Here is a 19210-nt window from a genome sequence, read left to right on the forward strand (position 1 = left end):
GTCACAGCAAAATTTGGGTTCAGATCTATGAACGATTCCGAGACGAAGACAGCGAATGTGACAGCAAAAGAATAGGCCAAATAAGCTTACAATCAGGGAGGACCACAAATAACTGTTTAGCCTTTTTCTTTGACTATAAACTCACCCAGCATGCCCCAAGACCTATGTACAATTGTCTGAAGCTTTAAAGAACCTCTGGCAAATAAAATTTCCCACAGGGGAATGCCACGGCAGCTGAACGTGTCCTTGTGACTCACGCTGAGGAGTGGAAACGACTCAAAGCACTCAAATGCCACTGCCGCCCCACCCTATACATTCCTTCTGATTGTGGCTCTGTCTCCTCTCCCTCCCATTTATCCATCCATAATTTTTTCCTCCATCTTTTGTGTGAAAGTTCAATCGATATGTTTTTTTCTCTTCCATGGAACATAAAAGGTGAATTTTAAAGTTGTGAGAACCATGAACCTTTTATGATACCTTAATAGTGCTTTTCATTAGTTTGGAGCTTGACCACCCCAACACTCACTCACTGTCAATATAAGGAAAAGAGTGGCCAAAATATTCTTCAGAAATTCACCTTTTGTGAACTATCCTTTACCATTTTGACTTTAGGGTTGTATAGTAGGCAAAGCTGGTCCAAGACCAGAGTGACTGGGCAACCCGTGCTTTGAATTGGCTGCTGACCTGGATTTACTAACCACAAGGAGAATACAGGAGGAACCAGAGAGGAGAAAGAGGGAAATGCTGAGTTTTCCTCAGTCAGAAGTGCTGGGGCAGCACACCATGTTCCATCGTGCAGAGAGGCATTCATAAACAGACAACCTGCCTCTTTGCTCCCTAATGCACTAGCATGGAGCAATGACCCTGTGCAAAATCTCTCCAAGGAGAAGAAAAGACACAGCATCAAAAAATGTCTGTGGTGCAAGAGAGGCTTGAAAGACCTCATGAAATTGCTTGACGAGTGCATTTTGTAAAATATTGATGTAAACTGAAACAGGAACTCTGGGCTTGACAAAAAGTGTACTCCTTGTTTTTTTGTTTTTTCATCCCCTTTTCTCCCAATTTGGAATGCCCAATTCCCACTACTTAGTAGGTAGTGGTTACTCACCTCAATCCGGGTGGCGGAGGACAAGTCTCAGTTGCCTCCGCTTCTGAGACAGTCAATCCACGCATCTTATCACGTGGCTCGTCGTGCATGACACTGCATAGACTCCACATGTGGAGGCTCATGCTACTCTCCGCGACCCACGCGCAGCTTACCACGTGCCCCATTGAGAGCGAGAACCACTAATCGCGACCACTAGGAGGTTACCCCATGTGACTCTACCCTCCCTAACAACCAGGCCAATTTGGTTGCTTAGGAGACCTGGCTAGAGTCACTCAGCACAGCCTGGATTTGAACTCGCGACTCCAGGGGTGGTAGTCAGCATCAATACTCGCTGAGCTACCCAGGCCCCTGTGTCCTCCTTGTTTTAAAATAGCCAGTAGCCTTTAGTTTACGTTAAAGCCTTGAAGCATGATTCTTGCTCGTTAGTTGCAGGTGGTATAGAATGCTACAGCCTGCACTGTAACTTTGCATACAAATTCCTACAGCAATTTATTGTGATTCTTAAATCATTGGGGCTACAAAAAAAAAAAAAAAAACAACAAAAAAAAAAAAACATGTAAAAGAGTTTTTATTCAGACTTAACAGAAGTCTTTATCTGTTATCTTTTATTTATTTATTTAGTGTTGTTGATTTGTTTTGTTTTTTTAAATCACCATTATGGTGATTAGTTTTCTCGAGCTGGCACCTTGGACCTTTTTTATTAATATATTATGTTCTTCCAGCCAGTGTAATTGTGTTTTAATAAAACACAAGTTGTTGCACTGTGCTACTTGCAAAATAATACCTAAGATCAGACTATTTTGGATAAACACAGCATCACGAGTTAACAAGCCACACACAGATATCAACACTCGGCATACAAAATGAAACAATGGTGTCACAGTCTGTCTCCATCATGTTCTTCAAGGACTCTTATTTTGAAGTTTCCCCCTGCACTACATTTCCCAGAATTCACTGCCCTAATCACTTCCACTCCAGCATTTATAATTAAAGGATTGAAAGAATCTACTCCTGCGTCTCCTCTCTTCCTCTCCAAGACACCAACGTTACAGAAGGACTGAACCACAAAGTATACGGATACATTTACCTGTTCCTCCAAACGTCTTCCTCTACTCCAGCGATCCCACTAATCCTCCTCTCCTCCAAAGCCTCACCTCGATGAGCACATCACTGAGCATGGAGTTAACAGAATTATTCTTGGAGCTGTTCAGGCAGGATCTTCCCCTCTTGGAATACACAACCAAGTTCCTTCAACTCGCTGCTTCGACATCAATACCGGATATATACCTCAAGCCCATTTATGGAATGGGATTAAACTTCCATAGACCCACAGCACTTCCGGAGGCGGAAGATCTTCCCTTGGCAAATTACATCCCAGCCACCCTGAATATCCATTACCCTTCACTCTCATCATGTTTAATACAGAAGTTGACTTCTTCCACGGCCCCTGTCTCCGCGCTTTCCACGCCCCCTATCTCCAAGGTAACTCCTCTCCATACAATTCCCCTAAACAAATTTTATTTTTGGGGGGGGCTCATCCTCTCCAGGTTCCGGTGGTCAATTCCCTGCCGCAGTCAGCCGTAGCGACCACGGAAGTTGCATTTCCCCCATATGCTGTGAATTATCGTGGGAATCATGGGCCACAACCTGTGCCCATGCCGGCCACGGTTAACAAGCCAGTGCCCATGCCTGCCACGGATAACGAGCCAGTACCCATGCCTGCCACGGTTAACGAGCCAGTGCCCATGCCTGCCACGGTTAATGATTCAGTGCCCGTGCCTGCCACGGTTAATGAGCCAGAGCCAGAGCCAGTGCCTGCAGCCTCCACCGTCCCAGAGCCAGTGCCTGTAGCTTCGACCATCCCAGAGCCAGTGCCTGTAGCCTCAACCGTCCCCGTATCCATGCTCCCTGCTGGCCGAAAGAGGAGGAGAAGGAAAAGGACTCCTCCTCCCCAGTCTCTGCCTATGCTCACGACCACGGAGGTCATTCCCCAGTCTCTGTCCATGCTCACGACCATGGAGTTCGTTCCCCAGTCTCTGCCCATGCTCACAACCACGGAGGTCGATCCCCAGTCTCTGCCTGTACTCTCTTCCATGTCTCTCAGCCCCAAGCCTTCCACGGACTCTTCCCTCGATCCTCTCATAACTCCACATTCCATGGCTCTATCCCTCGAACCTCCCACGGCTCCCCCTTCCATGGCGCCTCCACCTTCCTTGGCTCCGCCTTCCACGGCTCCGCCCCCAGTGTCTTCCACGGCTCCACCTTCCACGGCTCCGCCCCCAGAGTCTTCCACGGCTTCACCCTCAAAGTCTTCCACGGCTGTGCCTTCCATGGCACCGCTCCTCAAGCCTCCCACGGCTACTTCCTCAGCTCCGCCTCCCTCGGCTCCGCCCTCAGACCCTTCCTCAGCTCTGCCCTCAGACCCTTCCTCAGCTCTGCCCTCGGCTCCGCCCTCAGATTCTTCCATGGCTCTGCCCTCAGATTCTTCCACGGCTCCGCCCGCTTCCCCAGAGTCTCCTCCTCCAGCAGTTCTGCCTCCTGACCCAGTCCTTGCCCTGTAGCCACCTCCCAGGCCTCCAGACACAGTCCCTGCCCTGTGGCTGCCTCCCAGGCCCCCGGATCCATTCACAGCCCTGAAGCCACCCCCCCAGGCCCCCGGATCCATTCACAGCCCTGAAGCCACCCCCCCCAGGCCTCTGGAACCATTCCCAGCCCTGAAGCTGCCCTCTAGGCCTTCTGATCATCCTCCTTGGATCCTTCATCTTCTGCGTCACCCTAACCTCATCATCTGTTTTTTGGGCGCCAGGAGTCACCCTTAAAGGGGGGGGGGGTGTCACAGTCTGTCTCCATCATGTTCTTCAAGGACTCTTATTTTGAAGTTTTCCCCTGCACTACATTTCCCAGAATTCACTGCCCTAATCACTTCCATCTGTTCATCGTCATCCTCACCTGCCTTCCATTCCCTCATTAGTTTTCTGTGTATACCCTCTAGTTTTGTTCAGTCATTGGTCAGTCCTTGTCTGTTGTGTTGAAGTGTTTCCTTGTTTTGTTATTTTGTGATTTCGTTTGTTCCACTCCAGCGTTTATAATTAAAGTATTGAAAGAATCTACTCCTGCATCTCCTCTCTTCCTCTCCAAGACACCAATGTTACAAATGGTGACAATTAACAAACTTACTTTTACGTAAAAAAGTAAAAGCTGAACATTAAAATACAATACATTTTAAATAAATATAAGTTACTCTATAAAGTAATTAAGACTGCAACAAAAACAACGGCTTACAAACTAGTAAGTAGTACAAAATCAATGTAATTTTTCATGCTGCAGTGCATGCTGGGAGCTTAGCTATTAATTTCAACAACAGTAACTAGTATGTAATTTGACAGCTATATGCTGCTAAATTTGATCCAGCAAAGAAATGTTCACCAATCAGAAAATCACGGCAAACAAAGTGCACCTAACAAGCTATGAATCGACTGCCCACTTCCATGATACACTGTGAGTGACACAATTGTGTCTGCTGCCCCGAACTCTCAAACTACTTGCATATATCTGAATATTATGCAATTAAATTAAAATATATTGTTTATATACTTATAATCAACAACTTTAAATAAATAGTTTTATATTTTTCCATTGCTTCATGATATTGAAGTTAATTCCCTAATTACGTTAAGTACACAGTCTTGTACCTTTGTCTTTTTATACGATTTTTAAATCACAGTTTGTAAACTCCACCTCAATTCATTTTGGTGCTGATCAATTTGGTTAATAGCTTAGAACTCTTTTATGAAGGATTTTATGAAATTCCAAGGACTAAGATGGCTGAAAAAGTGGGCTGGCACTGTTGCACTCTATTAGGGGGAGGAAAATTCTCATTCTAGAGCATTTCATTGAACAAAAATGTGTGTAGTGCATGAGTCATCAATATTTTTGGTTCATTTTCTCGGAAGAAAAAGACTGTACATTCTAAATGCTTACATGATAAAAGTTAATTCTGTGTAGTCAAGTCAACTTTTAAGGAGTACACTAGCATATAGATGGTTTCAAAGCTAATAGACATGGGCTAAAAGCCCAAAAAGTCAATTTCGATTTCATGTGGTCTTTAAAAAGTTTGACTAAACGGCTGGCAAAAGCCCACTTTTAAAGGACAGCTTAAAAAGCGCAACTTAATTGCAGCTGGCTTCCTGGTTACTGTGTCTGAAACACAGCACTGGATAACACCAGAATTAGTGTAAAATTAAGGCAGGGGCTTTTCGAGAGAAAAGCACTGCCTGAGTTGTCAGAGCAGAGGCTTGAAGTACATCAGGGGTGCTAGGCAGGCTGTACGTTCTGATCCAATCCTACACACAACAGATACGGCACATAAGGGACCGGGTGTGACACAGAGGTTTGGTTCTGGGTGTACTGGTAGAGCCGGAGTGAGAGAATGCGGCGGAAAAAGGATGGGGTGAGCAGACAAACAAGTGCAGAGGAGAGGATGGAGTGAGTGCAGAGTTTTCAGTGATATTATGATCCTGTAACAGGATCTGCACGTTTCCATGCCTGTGCTTCAGAGCTCCCCTCCCCCCTCACCTCCACACTGTGCTATTTCAGATCCAGAGGGTACGGATTCCCACAAATACACTCTCTATCTTTTTAGCTTTTTCAGACACCTGCACGAATGCACAAATGTCAGACATACAGTAGTAAGCATGCCGAGGAACACTTTGATTCTGATTTTTTTTAAATGATCACAAGTGTCAAACTGGTGCACCAGAGGACAACAACCACAAATACAGACATAAACAATTCACACACAAAGACAGTAAACATGCCATTGAGTGTTCAAATAATGAATACAGTCCTGTTTACACCAGACAGTGCTTGAAAGAGTGATTCTAAACAAAGAAATTAAAGGCAGATGAGAAGAGAGGGAAAGAGACATATACAGAGTGAACGTTGCACTCTTTAGTATTAGTTCAAAGAAGCATTTCAGGCAGATAACGCGTTTCAATGTACTCTCTGTCTGGACTCTGTAGTACTTGGTGAAATTTGTTGCAGCGCAAGAGGGAGTGTCATTTGTGTGGGAACTCCTGACGAAGACTGAATGACACTGAGCACAAGCCGAAACAGACGAGAGACAGACAGATGATAGGGCTGTACTAATACAATAATACACTCACTGAGCACTTTATAAGGAACACCTGTACACCTTCTAATTCATGTGATTATCTAATCAGCCAATCGTGTGACAGAAGTGCAATGCATAAGCTTCAGCAAGAGCTTCAGTTAATGTTAACATCAACCATCAGAATGGGGAAAAAATTTGATCTCAGTAATTTTGACCGTGGCATGATTGTTGGTGCCAGACAGGCTGGTTTGAGTATTTCTGTAATTGCTGATCTCCTGGGATTTTCAAGCACAACAGTCTCTAGAGTTTACTCAGAATGGTGCCAAAAACAAACAACATCCAGTGAGCGTCAGTGCTGTGGACGGAAAAGCCTCATTGATGAGAGAGGTCAACGGAAAATGGCCAGACTAGTTCGAGCTGACAGAAAGGCTACAGTAACTCAGATAACTGCTCTGTACAATTGTAGTGAGCAGAATAGCATCTCAGAATGCACAACACATCCAAGATTGAGGCGGATGGGTTACAACAGCAGAACACCATGTTGGGCACTTTATTGAGACCATAGTGTTCCTAATAAAGTACTACACTAGTGTATATTGTATCATAGAGAAAAGGCCAACCCAGTTTCATGTAAAGTCGTAGTAATGGTAAGAGATGGAGAAATTGTGCGAGTTGGCTTCTATAAAAACGTACAACTTTTACTCCCATAGAGAAAAATAAACAAATTCAATGTTATTACGAACCAACCATAAAGTCTAACCCCTTACCCTAACCCTAAACCTAATCATGACTCTAATAGGAAAATAACTTTAGTGTACCACAGAAGAAAGAAAACATCTGGGTTTGGAAGGAGACGATGGAAGCATATTACAGAGTATTGACATACATCAGTCTTTTTTATTGCATAAATAAACTATTTCAATTTTGCAATCTTGTACAAATTCTTATGCTGTCACAAGACTATGTTGGTAGGGCTGTGCTGATACATATATCAATTTATTACAATTCTTATTCTCATGATACTGCATCAATACTTCAAATACTTGTATTTTTATTTTTTATTTATGTGCACATTAACATAATTCCTTACAGTTCAATTAATGAAGAAAAGGTCATGAAAATAACTACAAAATATGAAACATGCATTGCAGTCAGTCACTTCTATGAGGTGGCATACGATACAAAAGTAAAGTTAAGCTTCAATTAAGAATACATTTTGATATTTTGATGCATCACAATGTAATGAATTGAGAGAGAAAGCAGAATAGCACAGAGAGAGAGAGAGAGAGAGAGAGAGAGAGAGAGAGAGAGAGAGAGAAAAAATTGTAGAAGGAGAAAAAAAGGAGAAAGAGAGGGATATGTGTGAGACAGTAAACATAGAGCAATTGAGACAGACAGATGGAGAAGGCCCAGACGCCACACTCTCACACAACACCAAACGAAAGCTGCAGGGTTCAGGCACCCGTCTGACATCTTAAACACTAACAAAATAACATGTCTATAAAACTGTCACATGATGAATCTGAACAATATATCTGCCATACCAACCCCTTCCATCACACAATTTTTTTTTATTAAACTGGAAAACTTTTCTGTCCAGTTTTTGGTCCTTTTGAAACAGGAAGTTTTGGCGAGACAGATCAATGGGATTGTCTCTTTTTTAAACATGCAATTGGCTTTATTTTACATCACAGTCATGAACAATTATTTGCTACTTGCTAGTCAGTTGCAGAGGAAGGAACATTCTCATTCTAGAGAGCAAATGATTAAGTCAAAAATCTGTGTAGTGTAGCATGAGTCATCAATATTTTGGGTCAATTTTCCCAGAATAGAATGACTGTGAATTTAAAATCTTATATCATGAAAAGCAAAAAAAACAAAAAACGTTTCAACTTTTAGGAGTACACAAGCATGCTTCAAAGCTAATAGAAATGGACTAAAACTCAAATTTTGATTTATACTTAAGTTCTTAAATGTAATGTAAACTGTATTTGTAGGTTTGACAAGTCTGCAAAACCGTAGAGTACTAAAGACAATCAACACATGTTGTGTCTGTTGCTCTACTACTTTTCATTCGAACGTGACCTCATGCCTAGTACCAAAAAGTGAGTATTTGGCAATAAAAGCCAAATATCAATAAACATGCAAATGAGCCTCCAACGCGTGGCCATATGAAACTTTAGAGCCAGCAGCCTTCACTTTTAGAGTATATTCTCATTCTGCAACTGATGCTCTGTGCTCTTTAAATTATCAGATAAGATGTCTGCTTGTAACTGTTCTTTTTGGGCCATTGTGAGTCATTATAACTCACCATTGGGACTCAGCCAATATAGACAGCAGGTTGGCCGATAATGCCAATATAGCCTATGTAATACAATTTAATGATAGGAAATAAGAGGTACACAAAATACAACTTTACAATGAAGGTGTTTGCCTTGTTGGATGTAAACTGACTTGTGTTGTAACAGAGTAGGGTAACAGGTGCTGAACAAAAACAGTGAGCACAATATAAGTGAGGCAAGATTGAAGCTTCTCTTGAACTACTCATATACACTGGCGGCCAAAAGTTTGGAATAATGTACAGATTTTGCTGTTTCTGAAGGAAATTGGTACTTTAATTCACCAAAAAGGCATTCAAATGATCACAAAGTATAGTCAGGACATGTAAAATACAGCACCATCACTATTTGAAGAAGTCATTTTTGATCAAATCTAGACCCCATTTCCAGCAGCCATCCACTCCAACACCTTATCCTTGAGTAATCGTGCTAAATTTCTAATTTGGTACTAGAAAATCACTTGCCATCATATCAAACACAGTTGAAAGCTATTTGGTTTGTTAAATGAAGCTTAACATTGTCTTTGTGTTTGTTTTTGAGTTGCCACAGCATGCAATAGACTGGATGCGGAAGGCCCAGATGTACAACTAAACAAGAGGATAAGTACATCAGAGTCTCTAGTTTGAGAAATAGACGCCTCACATGTCCTCAGCTGACAGCTTCATTGAATTCTACCCACTCAACACCAGTTTCATGTACAACAGTAAAGAGAAGACTCAGGAGTGCAGGCCTTATGGGAAGAATTGCAAAGAAAAAGCCACTTTTGAAACAGAAAACAAAAAGAAAAGGTTAGAGTAGGCAAAGAAACACAGACATTGTACAACAGATAGCTGGAAAAGAGTGTTATGGATCTTAAACCCATTGAGCTTTTGTGGGATCAGCTAGACTGTAAGGTGCATGAGAATTGCCCGACAAGACAGCCACATCTATGGCAAGTGCTACAGGAAGCGTGGGGTGAAATGTCACCTGAGTATCTGGACAAACTGACAGCTAGAATGCCAAGGATCTGCAAAGCTCTCATTGCTGTGCATGGAGGATTGTTTGCTGAGAACTCTTTGAAGTAGTTTAAGAAGTTTGAAGTTCTGAAAAAAAACAATTAAAATTGTAATAGTAATTTTTCATGTTATTAATGTCCTGACTATACATTGTGATCAGTTGAATACCACTTTGGTGAATAAAAGTACCAATTTCTTTCCATAAGAGCAAAAGCAGTACATTATTCCAAACTTTTGGTCACCAGTGTACGTCAGACTCATGTTAAAAAACAGCTAAATAGTAGCAGAGAGAGGAACGCAATTCAAACCGGTTTGACCAGAGGGGCAGAAGGCTTGGAGCACTACGTGAAGGCATAAGACAGGCACGCACACACATACAACACACACATACAACACACGAATATGCACACTGTTTAAGTGAAAATAAAACTAAGCAGGCAACAGGTGAGTGTTATGTCAAAGGAACTTAATAAACGCCTAATAAACAGATCAGGCACTGTACAATACCTCATCCCAAGAGATCGAACCGTAAGACAAGCTATTTTACCTGTGATTAAAACAGCAGTTTATAACTGAAAACATATTTTTTTAATATTAAAGACAGCAATCTGTGGACTAATGTCCAAAAGACAAACTGCACCTAACAATTAGAGATGCAGATGTTATCCTGGTCAAATTGCATAAACTTTACAGGTAAAACATGAATGCTGAGCACAATGCTCAAATCCATGAAGTCAAAAAGGTGTTTGAGTAGGGAGTTCTGGACACTGAACACACCCACACTGTGACATTTACTATTATTGAGTGACAAAAACCTCATTTTACTTCTGTAACTGTTGCAGGAAGGAAGTTCACATTTAAAGATGACACGGAGAGTACGGCATGTAAATGTCACAGAGTCAGTCTTTTTGTTTTAAGGAAATTAGACAGTAGCAATACAATACACAGCCTGAGCAAAGCAAGGGGTTGTAATCTACTATGTGAAGCATTCACTAGAAAATCCAAATGGACCTTGATCCTCTGAATTTACTGTGTGTGTGTGGGTGTGTGTGTGTGTGCGTGCGTGTTATTCGGACTTTGAATGCCTATGTGTCTGACACAGGATAGCAACTGCAAAATAACTGCTGCTCAGAGCTGCTCAGATACTTTGGAAACACAACAAAGATAAAGATGAATCCATTTTAAGTGATGAAAACAAGCTCGAGTGTAAGGCTGCACATGTGCATTTTCAAAAACAGAGAAGAAAGCCCAGGGTGGACGTGAGACTTTGTTCACACACTGAGACACACTGAGTTCTCATACAGACACTGTCCCTAAAAATCCTTCCAGTACTATTTTCCAGCATGTGAATTTGTTCCATGATGAGCAGTGAGAGCCAGCAGATGCATTTATTTATTTTAGTCACCTGCAAATTAAAACCCTCCACAGTGTCAAAGCCAATTTAATGCATATTAAGTATGTAACCACAACCAAAATCTCCCAATTACAAACCATTTCTAGTTCAACAGTCAAGTCAACATGCAGCTTTGTAAGCAATGATCTGACAACAGTTACAGTAAACCCTAACATCACGCTCTCATTTAGGTTAAGACTTGTTGAAAAACAAAAAAGACAATTCGTTTCAATGTAAAGCTGTCTGTCTGATTCCGGACCTCTGTCCAGTGGGTCATTCCGAGCTTTACTGGACAAAGAGGGTCAAGCCGAACTCTCTAAAAGCCAAACTGGATCTCAGACTGTATCTCAAATACTTTTTTAAAGTATCTGAAAACACATTTGTACACAAGGGCCTTTCCATTAAACAATTAAATTGTCTTCTCTCCCTACTGACAATGCTATTCTAGCTTTTTTTATGCATTTTTTAATCATCTTTTTTTAAATTTTTTTTTACTAAATACATTTTATTTTTACTGTTTATCTCATTCAACATTTGTGACGGTTATGTTTTCTATAATGCATTTTGTAAAAACGGTTTAAAAAGATGCTGTGTGAATACAGCTTTACTTCAATATGAGTAAAACCCAAGTGCAACCATAAGCATTCACATTATTATTTACAAATATCATGTTTGACTCAATTATAAGAGTCGATTCGGTTCTGCTAGATTCGGTTCCGAACTGCTGTCTTGGGTTGCGACATGCCTCTGAACTTTCCGAAGATAGCGCAGACCGCCAGACAACAATACGCGAGTAATATGTGTACGATTGTTGCCTTTGCTATGTGCAACATCAGTGACACCGCGCGCCAGTTACATGATTTCAGTTATTTATGAATAAGATTCGCGCTTACCTCGTCTACTTGAAGTGGAGGTATCAATTTAAGCATCGGGAGGGATCTTTCTTTTATTGTTGACGACAGCTGTTCCGAGTCGGTACCGATACAACTCTCGCCACCGAAGAGGAAGGTCGGCAGTGAGTTTGTGGAGAGAAAAGGACGGTGGACTATCCGCCAGCCCTGTGCTTTAAAATACTGTACAGTAAGTCACTACCGACCAACACAATCGCCTTCGAAAGCGAATGACGTAGAGTGAGACTTCTGCTCGACTACACAGAGCTTGGCCTCGGAAAAGTCCAACCCCTACACACGCAAGCACTCTCTCGGGCTATATGTCGAAACCTAGCAGGCTGCCTACCTAGACAGCATTAGGGGCAACAGAGGCGCGTTCCGAGTAAGCTGAGCTGAGAGTGTGTGTGTGAGCAAAGCTAACGAGAAACCCGTCTAGTGCACAAGAATGCTGCCTAGGTAGGCAGTTCAATAGGTTTTGAGCAGCAGCCCCTCGTTCTCTCTCTTTCTAGCGTTCAGGCACACGGTAGGGGAGACCGGGCTTGGTTGGCACACTTTCATACTTTGTTGCATATCTCTGGTGGAACAAACGTTAAGACACCCCAAGTAGGTGCAAATGAAAGCCGAAGTAAAAAAAAAAAAAAAAAAAAACATTCAATATCACCAAATACTGAATGACTTTTGTTACTTAATGGTCAAAGCTGTGTTGTGCATTTGGTTGGCACAGGTTAATATGAGTTAAGATTATGTCATTAATATTATTTTATTAATATGATTATGATTAATATATACAAATGTACAGTTTGGAATGAAAATCTTTTTTTTATTTTTTTTTAACTTATATACATATATAATCATTACTTAGATAACCTTGTTTTATATACAGGGTAGGGAAGTAATGAAATACATGTAACGGGATTACATATTTAAAATACAAAATACAAGTAATTGTATTCCACTACAGTTACAATTTAAATCATTGGTAATTAGAATACAGTTACATTCAAAAAGTATTTTGATTACTGAAGAGATTACTTTGCATTTTATTGTCATTTGTTTCATTTAATATTTAGTCCTTTCAGATGGAAAACATTTATACATATAAATGATGCGATCCAAAGTGCATTTGAACAGCGGTGAAACACTTTCTTATATTGTGTTACATTCATACGAGCAGACAGAGAAGTACGTTTGAAGTAAGTTTGGAGCAGAAGAAATAGAAATAAACCTTGTGTAAATTGTCAGCTTTACGCTAAGCTAAAATGCTATTTCTAGCCATTTTACAAGCACGTTACCAGGCACGATCATATTTTTTTATCAAGAAAATTCATGTTAGATCATAATTTCTTTTTTTTCTAGTAAGACCTTTGATATTAGAGCAAAAATAGTATTCTTGTTAATCATTTTTGTATTGTTTTCCTGTAAAAATATCTAAAAATCCTTAAAATAAGATCAATTTGATTTATCTTGTTTTAGAAACAACACTGCATAAGATATTTAGGTTTTTCAGAGAATGTATTTTTAACATGTGTATTTTGTCTCACTGTACTGGCAGAGTTTTTATAGTCAGAACAAGTTGAAAAATCTACCAGTGCTGAAGAAGTAATCCAAAGTATTTAGAATACGTTACTGACCTTGAGTAATCTAATGGAATACGTTACAAATTACATTTTACAGCATGTATTCTGTAATCTGTAGTGGAATACATTTCAAAAGTAACCCTCCCAACCCTGTATATATAAATGTTTTATGATTTATATAAAATTATCATATAAATGAAAGGAACTAATTGTATCATTGGCTTGAACTGTGATGTAATAGACAATAATAATAATAATAATAATAAGTATCATTATTATTATTACTATTATTTATGTTATGTTATACAGTGCATTCAGGAAGTATTCAGACCCCTTCATTTTTTATTTTATTTTTTCAAATTTTTGTTATGTTGCAGCCTTATTCTAAAATGGTTTAAAAACAAAATCCACACCAATCTACACTCCACAAAGCAAAAACCAGATTTTTATAACTTTGCAGATTTATCAAAAAGAAAAAAAAACTGAAATATCACATTGACATAAGTATTCAGACCCTTAACTCGGTACTTAGTTGAAGCACCTTTGGCAGTGATTACAGCCTCAAGTATTTTTGGGTATGATGCGACAAGCTTTGCAAACCTGGAATTGGGGATTTGCTGCCATTCTTCTCTGCAGATCCTCCCAAGCTCTGTCAGGTTGGATGGGGACTGTTGGTGAACAGCCATTTTCAGGTATCTCCAGAGATGTTCGATTGGGTTCAAGTCCGGGCTCTGGCTGGGCGACTCAAAGACATTCACAGAGTTGTCCCTAAGGCACACTTGCGTTGTCTTGGCTGTGTGCTTAGGGTCATTGTCCTGTTAGAAGATGAACCTTTGGCCCAGTCTGAGGTCCTGAGCACTCTGGATCAGGTTTTCATTAAGGATATCTCTGTATTTTGCTGTGTTCAGCTTTTCTTCAATCCTGACCAATCCCCCAGTCCCTGCCACTGAAAAACACTCCCACAGCATGATGCTACCACCACCATGCTTCACCGTTGGGATAGTATTGCGCAAGTGATGAGCGGTGCCTGGTTTCCTCCAGACATGATGCTTAGAATTGAGGCCAAACAGTTCGATATTTGATTAATCAGACTAGAGAATCTTGTTTCTCACAGTCTGAGAGTCCTTTAGGTGCTTTTTTTATGTGTATTGCACTGAGGAGAGGCTTTCATCTGGCCACTCTACCATAAAGCCAGGATTGGTGGAGTTTTGTAGTGATGGTTGTCCTTCTGCAAGTTTCTCCCATCTCCACACATGATCTCTGGAGCTCAACCAGAGTGACCATAGGGTTCTTGGTCACCTCTCTTACCAAGGCCTTTCTCCCCCAATTGCTCTGTTTGGCCAGGTGGCAAGCTCTAGGAAGAGCCCTGGTTGTTCCTAACTTCTTCCATTTAAAAATTATGGAGGCCACTGTGCTCTTTAAAACCTTCAATGCAGCCGAAATTTGTTTGTAGCCTTCCCCAGATCTGTGCAGTGACACAATCCTGTCTCTGAGCTCTGCAGGCAGTTCCTCTGACCTCATAGCATGTTTTTTTCTATGATATGCATTTTCAGCTGTGAGACCTTATATAGACAGGTGTGTGCCCTTCCAAATCATGTCCAATCAATTGAATTTGCCACAGGTGGACTCCAATCAAAGTGTAGAAACATCTCAAAGATGATCCAGAGAAATGGGATGCACATGAGTTAAATTTCAAGTGTCACAGCAAAGAATCTGAATACTTATGTCAATTAGATATTTCAGTTTTTTCTTTTTAATACATTTGCAAAGTTGTCAAAAATCAGTTTTTCTTTGTCATTATGGGGTATGGAGTGTAGATTGATGTGAGAAAAAAATTATTTAAAGCATTTTAGCATAAGGCTTCAACATAACAAAATGTGAAAAAAATGAAGGGGTCTGAATACTTTCTGAATGCACTGTATATGTGTGTAATAGAGGTATTAAGTTGGTAAATAGTGTGTATAAAGGTTATGAATTATTATCTGTTCTTTTTTATACCCAGTGTGATAGTCCACCCAAAAATCAATGTGCCAACCAACCCCACTCACACTCATTAGATAAATGATGTAAGCCAGCTAGCACACAGTAGCTTATCACAGGCTTACAACTCTTATATCAAAATAAAGCTGATACCCATCACTATTAACTAAAATAAGTATATTTAAAAAAAACTTTGTATTTTTTCTATCAAATATTTAGCAGACAAGTTTCATTTTTGTTGTGACATAGATAAAATGAAAACGTGTCTTCACAATAACAGATTTTAACATTCAGATACCCTGACAGAATCAAACAGTGTAGGTCAATGTAAAAGACTTTCATAGCAGGAGGACAGAGGAGAGCGGTTTCCTCACAGGTAAGGATTTAATTAATATACTCCAGTGCTTTACAGCTTCACAGTGACTCAGCAGCTTCACAATAATAACTCTTCAGCTTCACAATAATAATTCATCAGTTTCACTACAACAGCTCATCAGCTCCACAATAAGGTTTCTTGCCCCTGACTCTCTCTCCGTCTGCTGGTGGCGTGGCCGCTTATATGCCGCTCTCCCCATACTCACTGGAATTAGAGACAGGTGTTAGACATAATTTAGCTCAGGTGTCAGCACCCTTACCGCTTTCTCTCTCCCCGGACGGATGCTCGATCATGCCCCCCCTGCCACATATCCCCACCACCCGACTCAGGCCGGGGAGCAATATCGGGAGTGATAGACAGACATAGCCTGTCTATCACTCCACCCCCCATTTAAGGAAAGGAAGTCAGCAACAGCCATCTGCGCCGCCGGTCTGTGGACCACCATGAATTTAAAGGGCTGGAGAGCCAGATACTACTGGGTGATCCGCGCATTGGTATCCTTCATACAGTGGAGCCATTGGAGTGGGGCGTGATCTAAGCAGAGGGAGAAGGCCCGCCCCAGCAAGTAGTAACGGAGAGTGAGGACCACCCACTTGATAGTCAGACACACTTCTTCCATGGTGCTGTACTTTGTTTCCCTCAAGGAGAACTTGCGGCTGATGTACAGCACTGGGCGCTCCTCCCCCTCCACCACCTGTGAGAGTACAGCCCCCAGCCCCCTGTCTGAAGCGTCCATCTGCAATACAAAAGGGAGAGAGAAATTAGGTGCATGTAAAAGCGGCCCCCTGCAAAGTGCAGCTTTAACCTGCATAAATGCCTGTTGGCACTGCTCCGTAAACTGGACCGGGTCTGGAGCTCCCTTTTTAGTGAGATCAGTCAGCAGGCTGGTGACATCCGAATAGTTAGGTACATATCTCCTATAATAGCCAGCCAGCCCCAGGAGCTGCCTCACCCCCTTTTTGGTCTTGGGTCTCGGGCAGGTCGCAATCACTGCCGTCTTGTCAATTTGGGGACACTCCTGCCCATGGCCCAAGTGGAACCCCAGATACCGTACCTCCACCCACCCAATAGCGCACTTCTTAGGGTTTGCTGTGAGCCACGCCCATCGCAGCGACCTCAGAACTGCCCTCAGATGCTGCATATGCCGCTGCCAATCATTGCTATAAATGATGATGTCATCCAAATAGGCAGCGGCGTAAGCCGAATGCGGTCTGAGGATTCGGTCCATGAGGCGCTGAAACGTGGCCGGAGCCCCAGACAAACCGCACAGAAGTGTCACAAATTGGTGTAATCCAAATGGTGTGGAGAAAGCAGTTTTTTCACAGGAAATTGGTGTCAAGGGGATCTACCAATAACCCTTTGTCAAATCCAGTGTCGAGTAAAAACAAGCAGTGCCTAACCGATCGAGCAACTCAACAACCGGGCTGGACCAGTCGCTGTGGGATACCTCTACTACTCCCATATCGAGCATTGCATCCAATTCTTCCCGGACTATTTTTTTTAATGTTCGGGCAATCGGTAGGGACGGGTACGTACCACCACCCCCAGCTCGGTCTCGATGTGGTGCTGGATGAGGTTTGTGCGACCCAGTAGAGGGGAAAACACATCTGCGAATACTTGTTGTAGTTTGGCAACCTCTGTGAGTTGAAATGGTAAGAGGTGGTCTCCACAAGTGACCAGGTGACGTGATTGTGTTTTGTGTGTACCTCCGACCCGAGCTCCGCCCTCTCCGGAACTACCGTAGCCAACATCACAGGGGCCGCCTCCCTCCACAATTTCAGGAGGCTGAGGTGATAAATTTGACGTCTGCCCCCTCTATCGGTTCGCTTTACCTCATAATTGAAATCCCCCACTCGTTGTGTGACCTCAAGGGTCCTTGCCACTTGGCGAGTAATTTGGAGCTCGATGTGGGGAGTAATACGAGTACCCTATCTCCCGGTAAAAATTCCTGTAGCCGAGTTCCCCTGTTATACAGTCAGCTCTGTCCTTCTTGAGCTTGGAGCACAAGTTCTCCCCAAGAGAACTTTGTGTTAGTTGCCCCAAGGTGTGGAGTTTTGCTCTAAGATCAAGAATGTATTGAATTTCATTCTTACTGGTTGAAGGTCCCTCCTCCCAAGCTTCACGTATGACGTCAAGCACGCCTCGCGGGCACCGCCCGTACAGCAGCTCGAAGGGACCTCTCGTACTGTGAATAACAGGGGATCGAGCCATTTGTCCCAATTCCTAGCATCCTCGTGTACAAACTTACGAATCATATTTTTAAGGGTTTTATTAAATCGCTCCACCAGGCCATCTGTTTTTGGATGGTAAACGCTGGTGCGAACTGACTTAATGCCCAATAATTCGTAAAGCTCGTGTAGTGTCTGTGACATAAAGGTTGTGCACTGATCTGTGAGGATATCTTTCGGAATCCCCACCCGGGAGATTATTTTGAAAAGTGCCTCCGCAACACTGCGTGCTGAGATATAGTCCACTAGGACCAATACAAAGCGATGTCTGCATGTTGACTGCTCTAATGGCCCGACGAGGTCTATGCCAATTCTCTCGAAGGGGACCTCGATCAGTGGAAGGGGGCGCAATGGCGCTTTTGGGGTAGCCAGTGGGTTCACCAGCTGACATTCACAGCAAGCCACACACCAGCTGCGAACACTGCCGCCAATGCCCGGCCAATAAAAATGGGCTATTAGTCGGTTCAGTGTTTTTCTTTTTGTGTGTGTGTGTGTGTGTGTGTGGATTTTCTCCCCTTTTTCTCAGCTGTTCCAACACCACTTGGTCGACCACTCCCTCGACGTCATGGTCCCCCGCCAGCAGCCATTTCCGGCTCCTTCCAGCTTCATCATGCGGAACAGTTGTCGGTATTGCTCTGGGCTCCGGCCGACCGCTGCAGGATGGTTTTCTTCAGGTCGCTGTAGACCAGGAGATTAGCTGCCGGCAGTTGTTGTGCTGCAAGCTGGGCTTCCCCAGACAGCAAAGGGATGAGCCAAATTTCAGCCTCAGATTTCAGCGGTGCGCTCGAACAAGTCGAGGAAGGCTTCCGGGTCATCTTCTGCCCCCATCTTTATCAGTGTGTGCGAGGGCAGGGGGCTGCTGTTGTCCAGGGTTGCTGCCGGGGCTTTCTCCTGGTTGAGAAGGCTCCGAATGGCCTGCCGGTCCTCTGCCTGAGCTCTAAGGACCTCATGGAAGCGGCGTTCCTGATCTTGGTGGAGCTCAAGCAGAGCTTGTTGGTGGGTCTGATGTAGGTCGGCGAGGGACTTGATGATGTCAGACAGTGGGAAGGACTCCATGGGGCGTGCAGTCTTTAAACCAATTCCCGGGTTTCGGCACCATTGTAAAAGGCCTTCACAGCAGGAGGACACAGGAGAGTGGTTTCCTCACAGGTAAGGCTGGAGTATTAATATACTCCAGCACTTTACAGCTTCACAGTGACTCAGCAGCTTCA

General features: G+C 42.6%; 1 protein-coding gene across 8 annotated transcripts in view; it reads right to left on the bottom strand.

Annotated features, from left to right (window-relative positions):
* LOC127411817 (SERTA domain-containing protein 2-like) overlaps positions 1 to 19210 on the bottom strand; it is a 346503-nt gene that overhangs the window by 15548 nt on the left and 311745 nt on the right. For 2 of the 8 annotated variants that reach the window (XM_051647620.1, XM_051647622.1), the window contains exon 1: positions 11842 to 12420. The exons of 4 other annotated variants lie outside the window; for them this stretch is intronic. Coding sequence is in view for 2 of the 4 variants with exons in the window: in XM_051647617.1 (XP_051503577.1) it covers positions 9527 to 9642; positions 11842 to 11877 (152 nt within the window). In the remaining 2 variants the exon portion in view is untranslated. Of the gene's footprint in view, positions 1 to 9526; positions 9643 to 11841; positions 12421 to 16030; positions 16460 to 19210 lie in introns of those variants that run through there. 2 more of the 8 variants (XM_051647617.1, XM_051647618.1) reach the window with 2 other exon arrangements.

The sequence above is a fragment of the Myxocyprinus asiaticus genome, chromosome 21 (genome assembly GCF_019703515.2).
Source record: "Myxocyprinus asiaticus isolate MX2 ecotype Aquarium Trade chromosome 21, UBuf_Myxa_2, whole genome shotgun sequence".
In the NCBI taxonomy this organism is placed as follows: Eukaryota; Metazoa; Chordata; class Actinopteri; order Cypriniformes; family Catostomidae; genus Myxocyprinus; species Myxocyprinus asiaticus.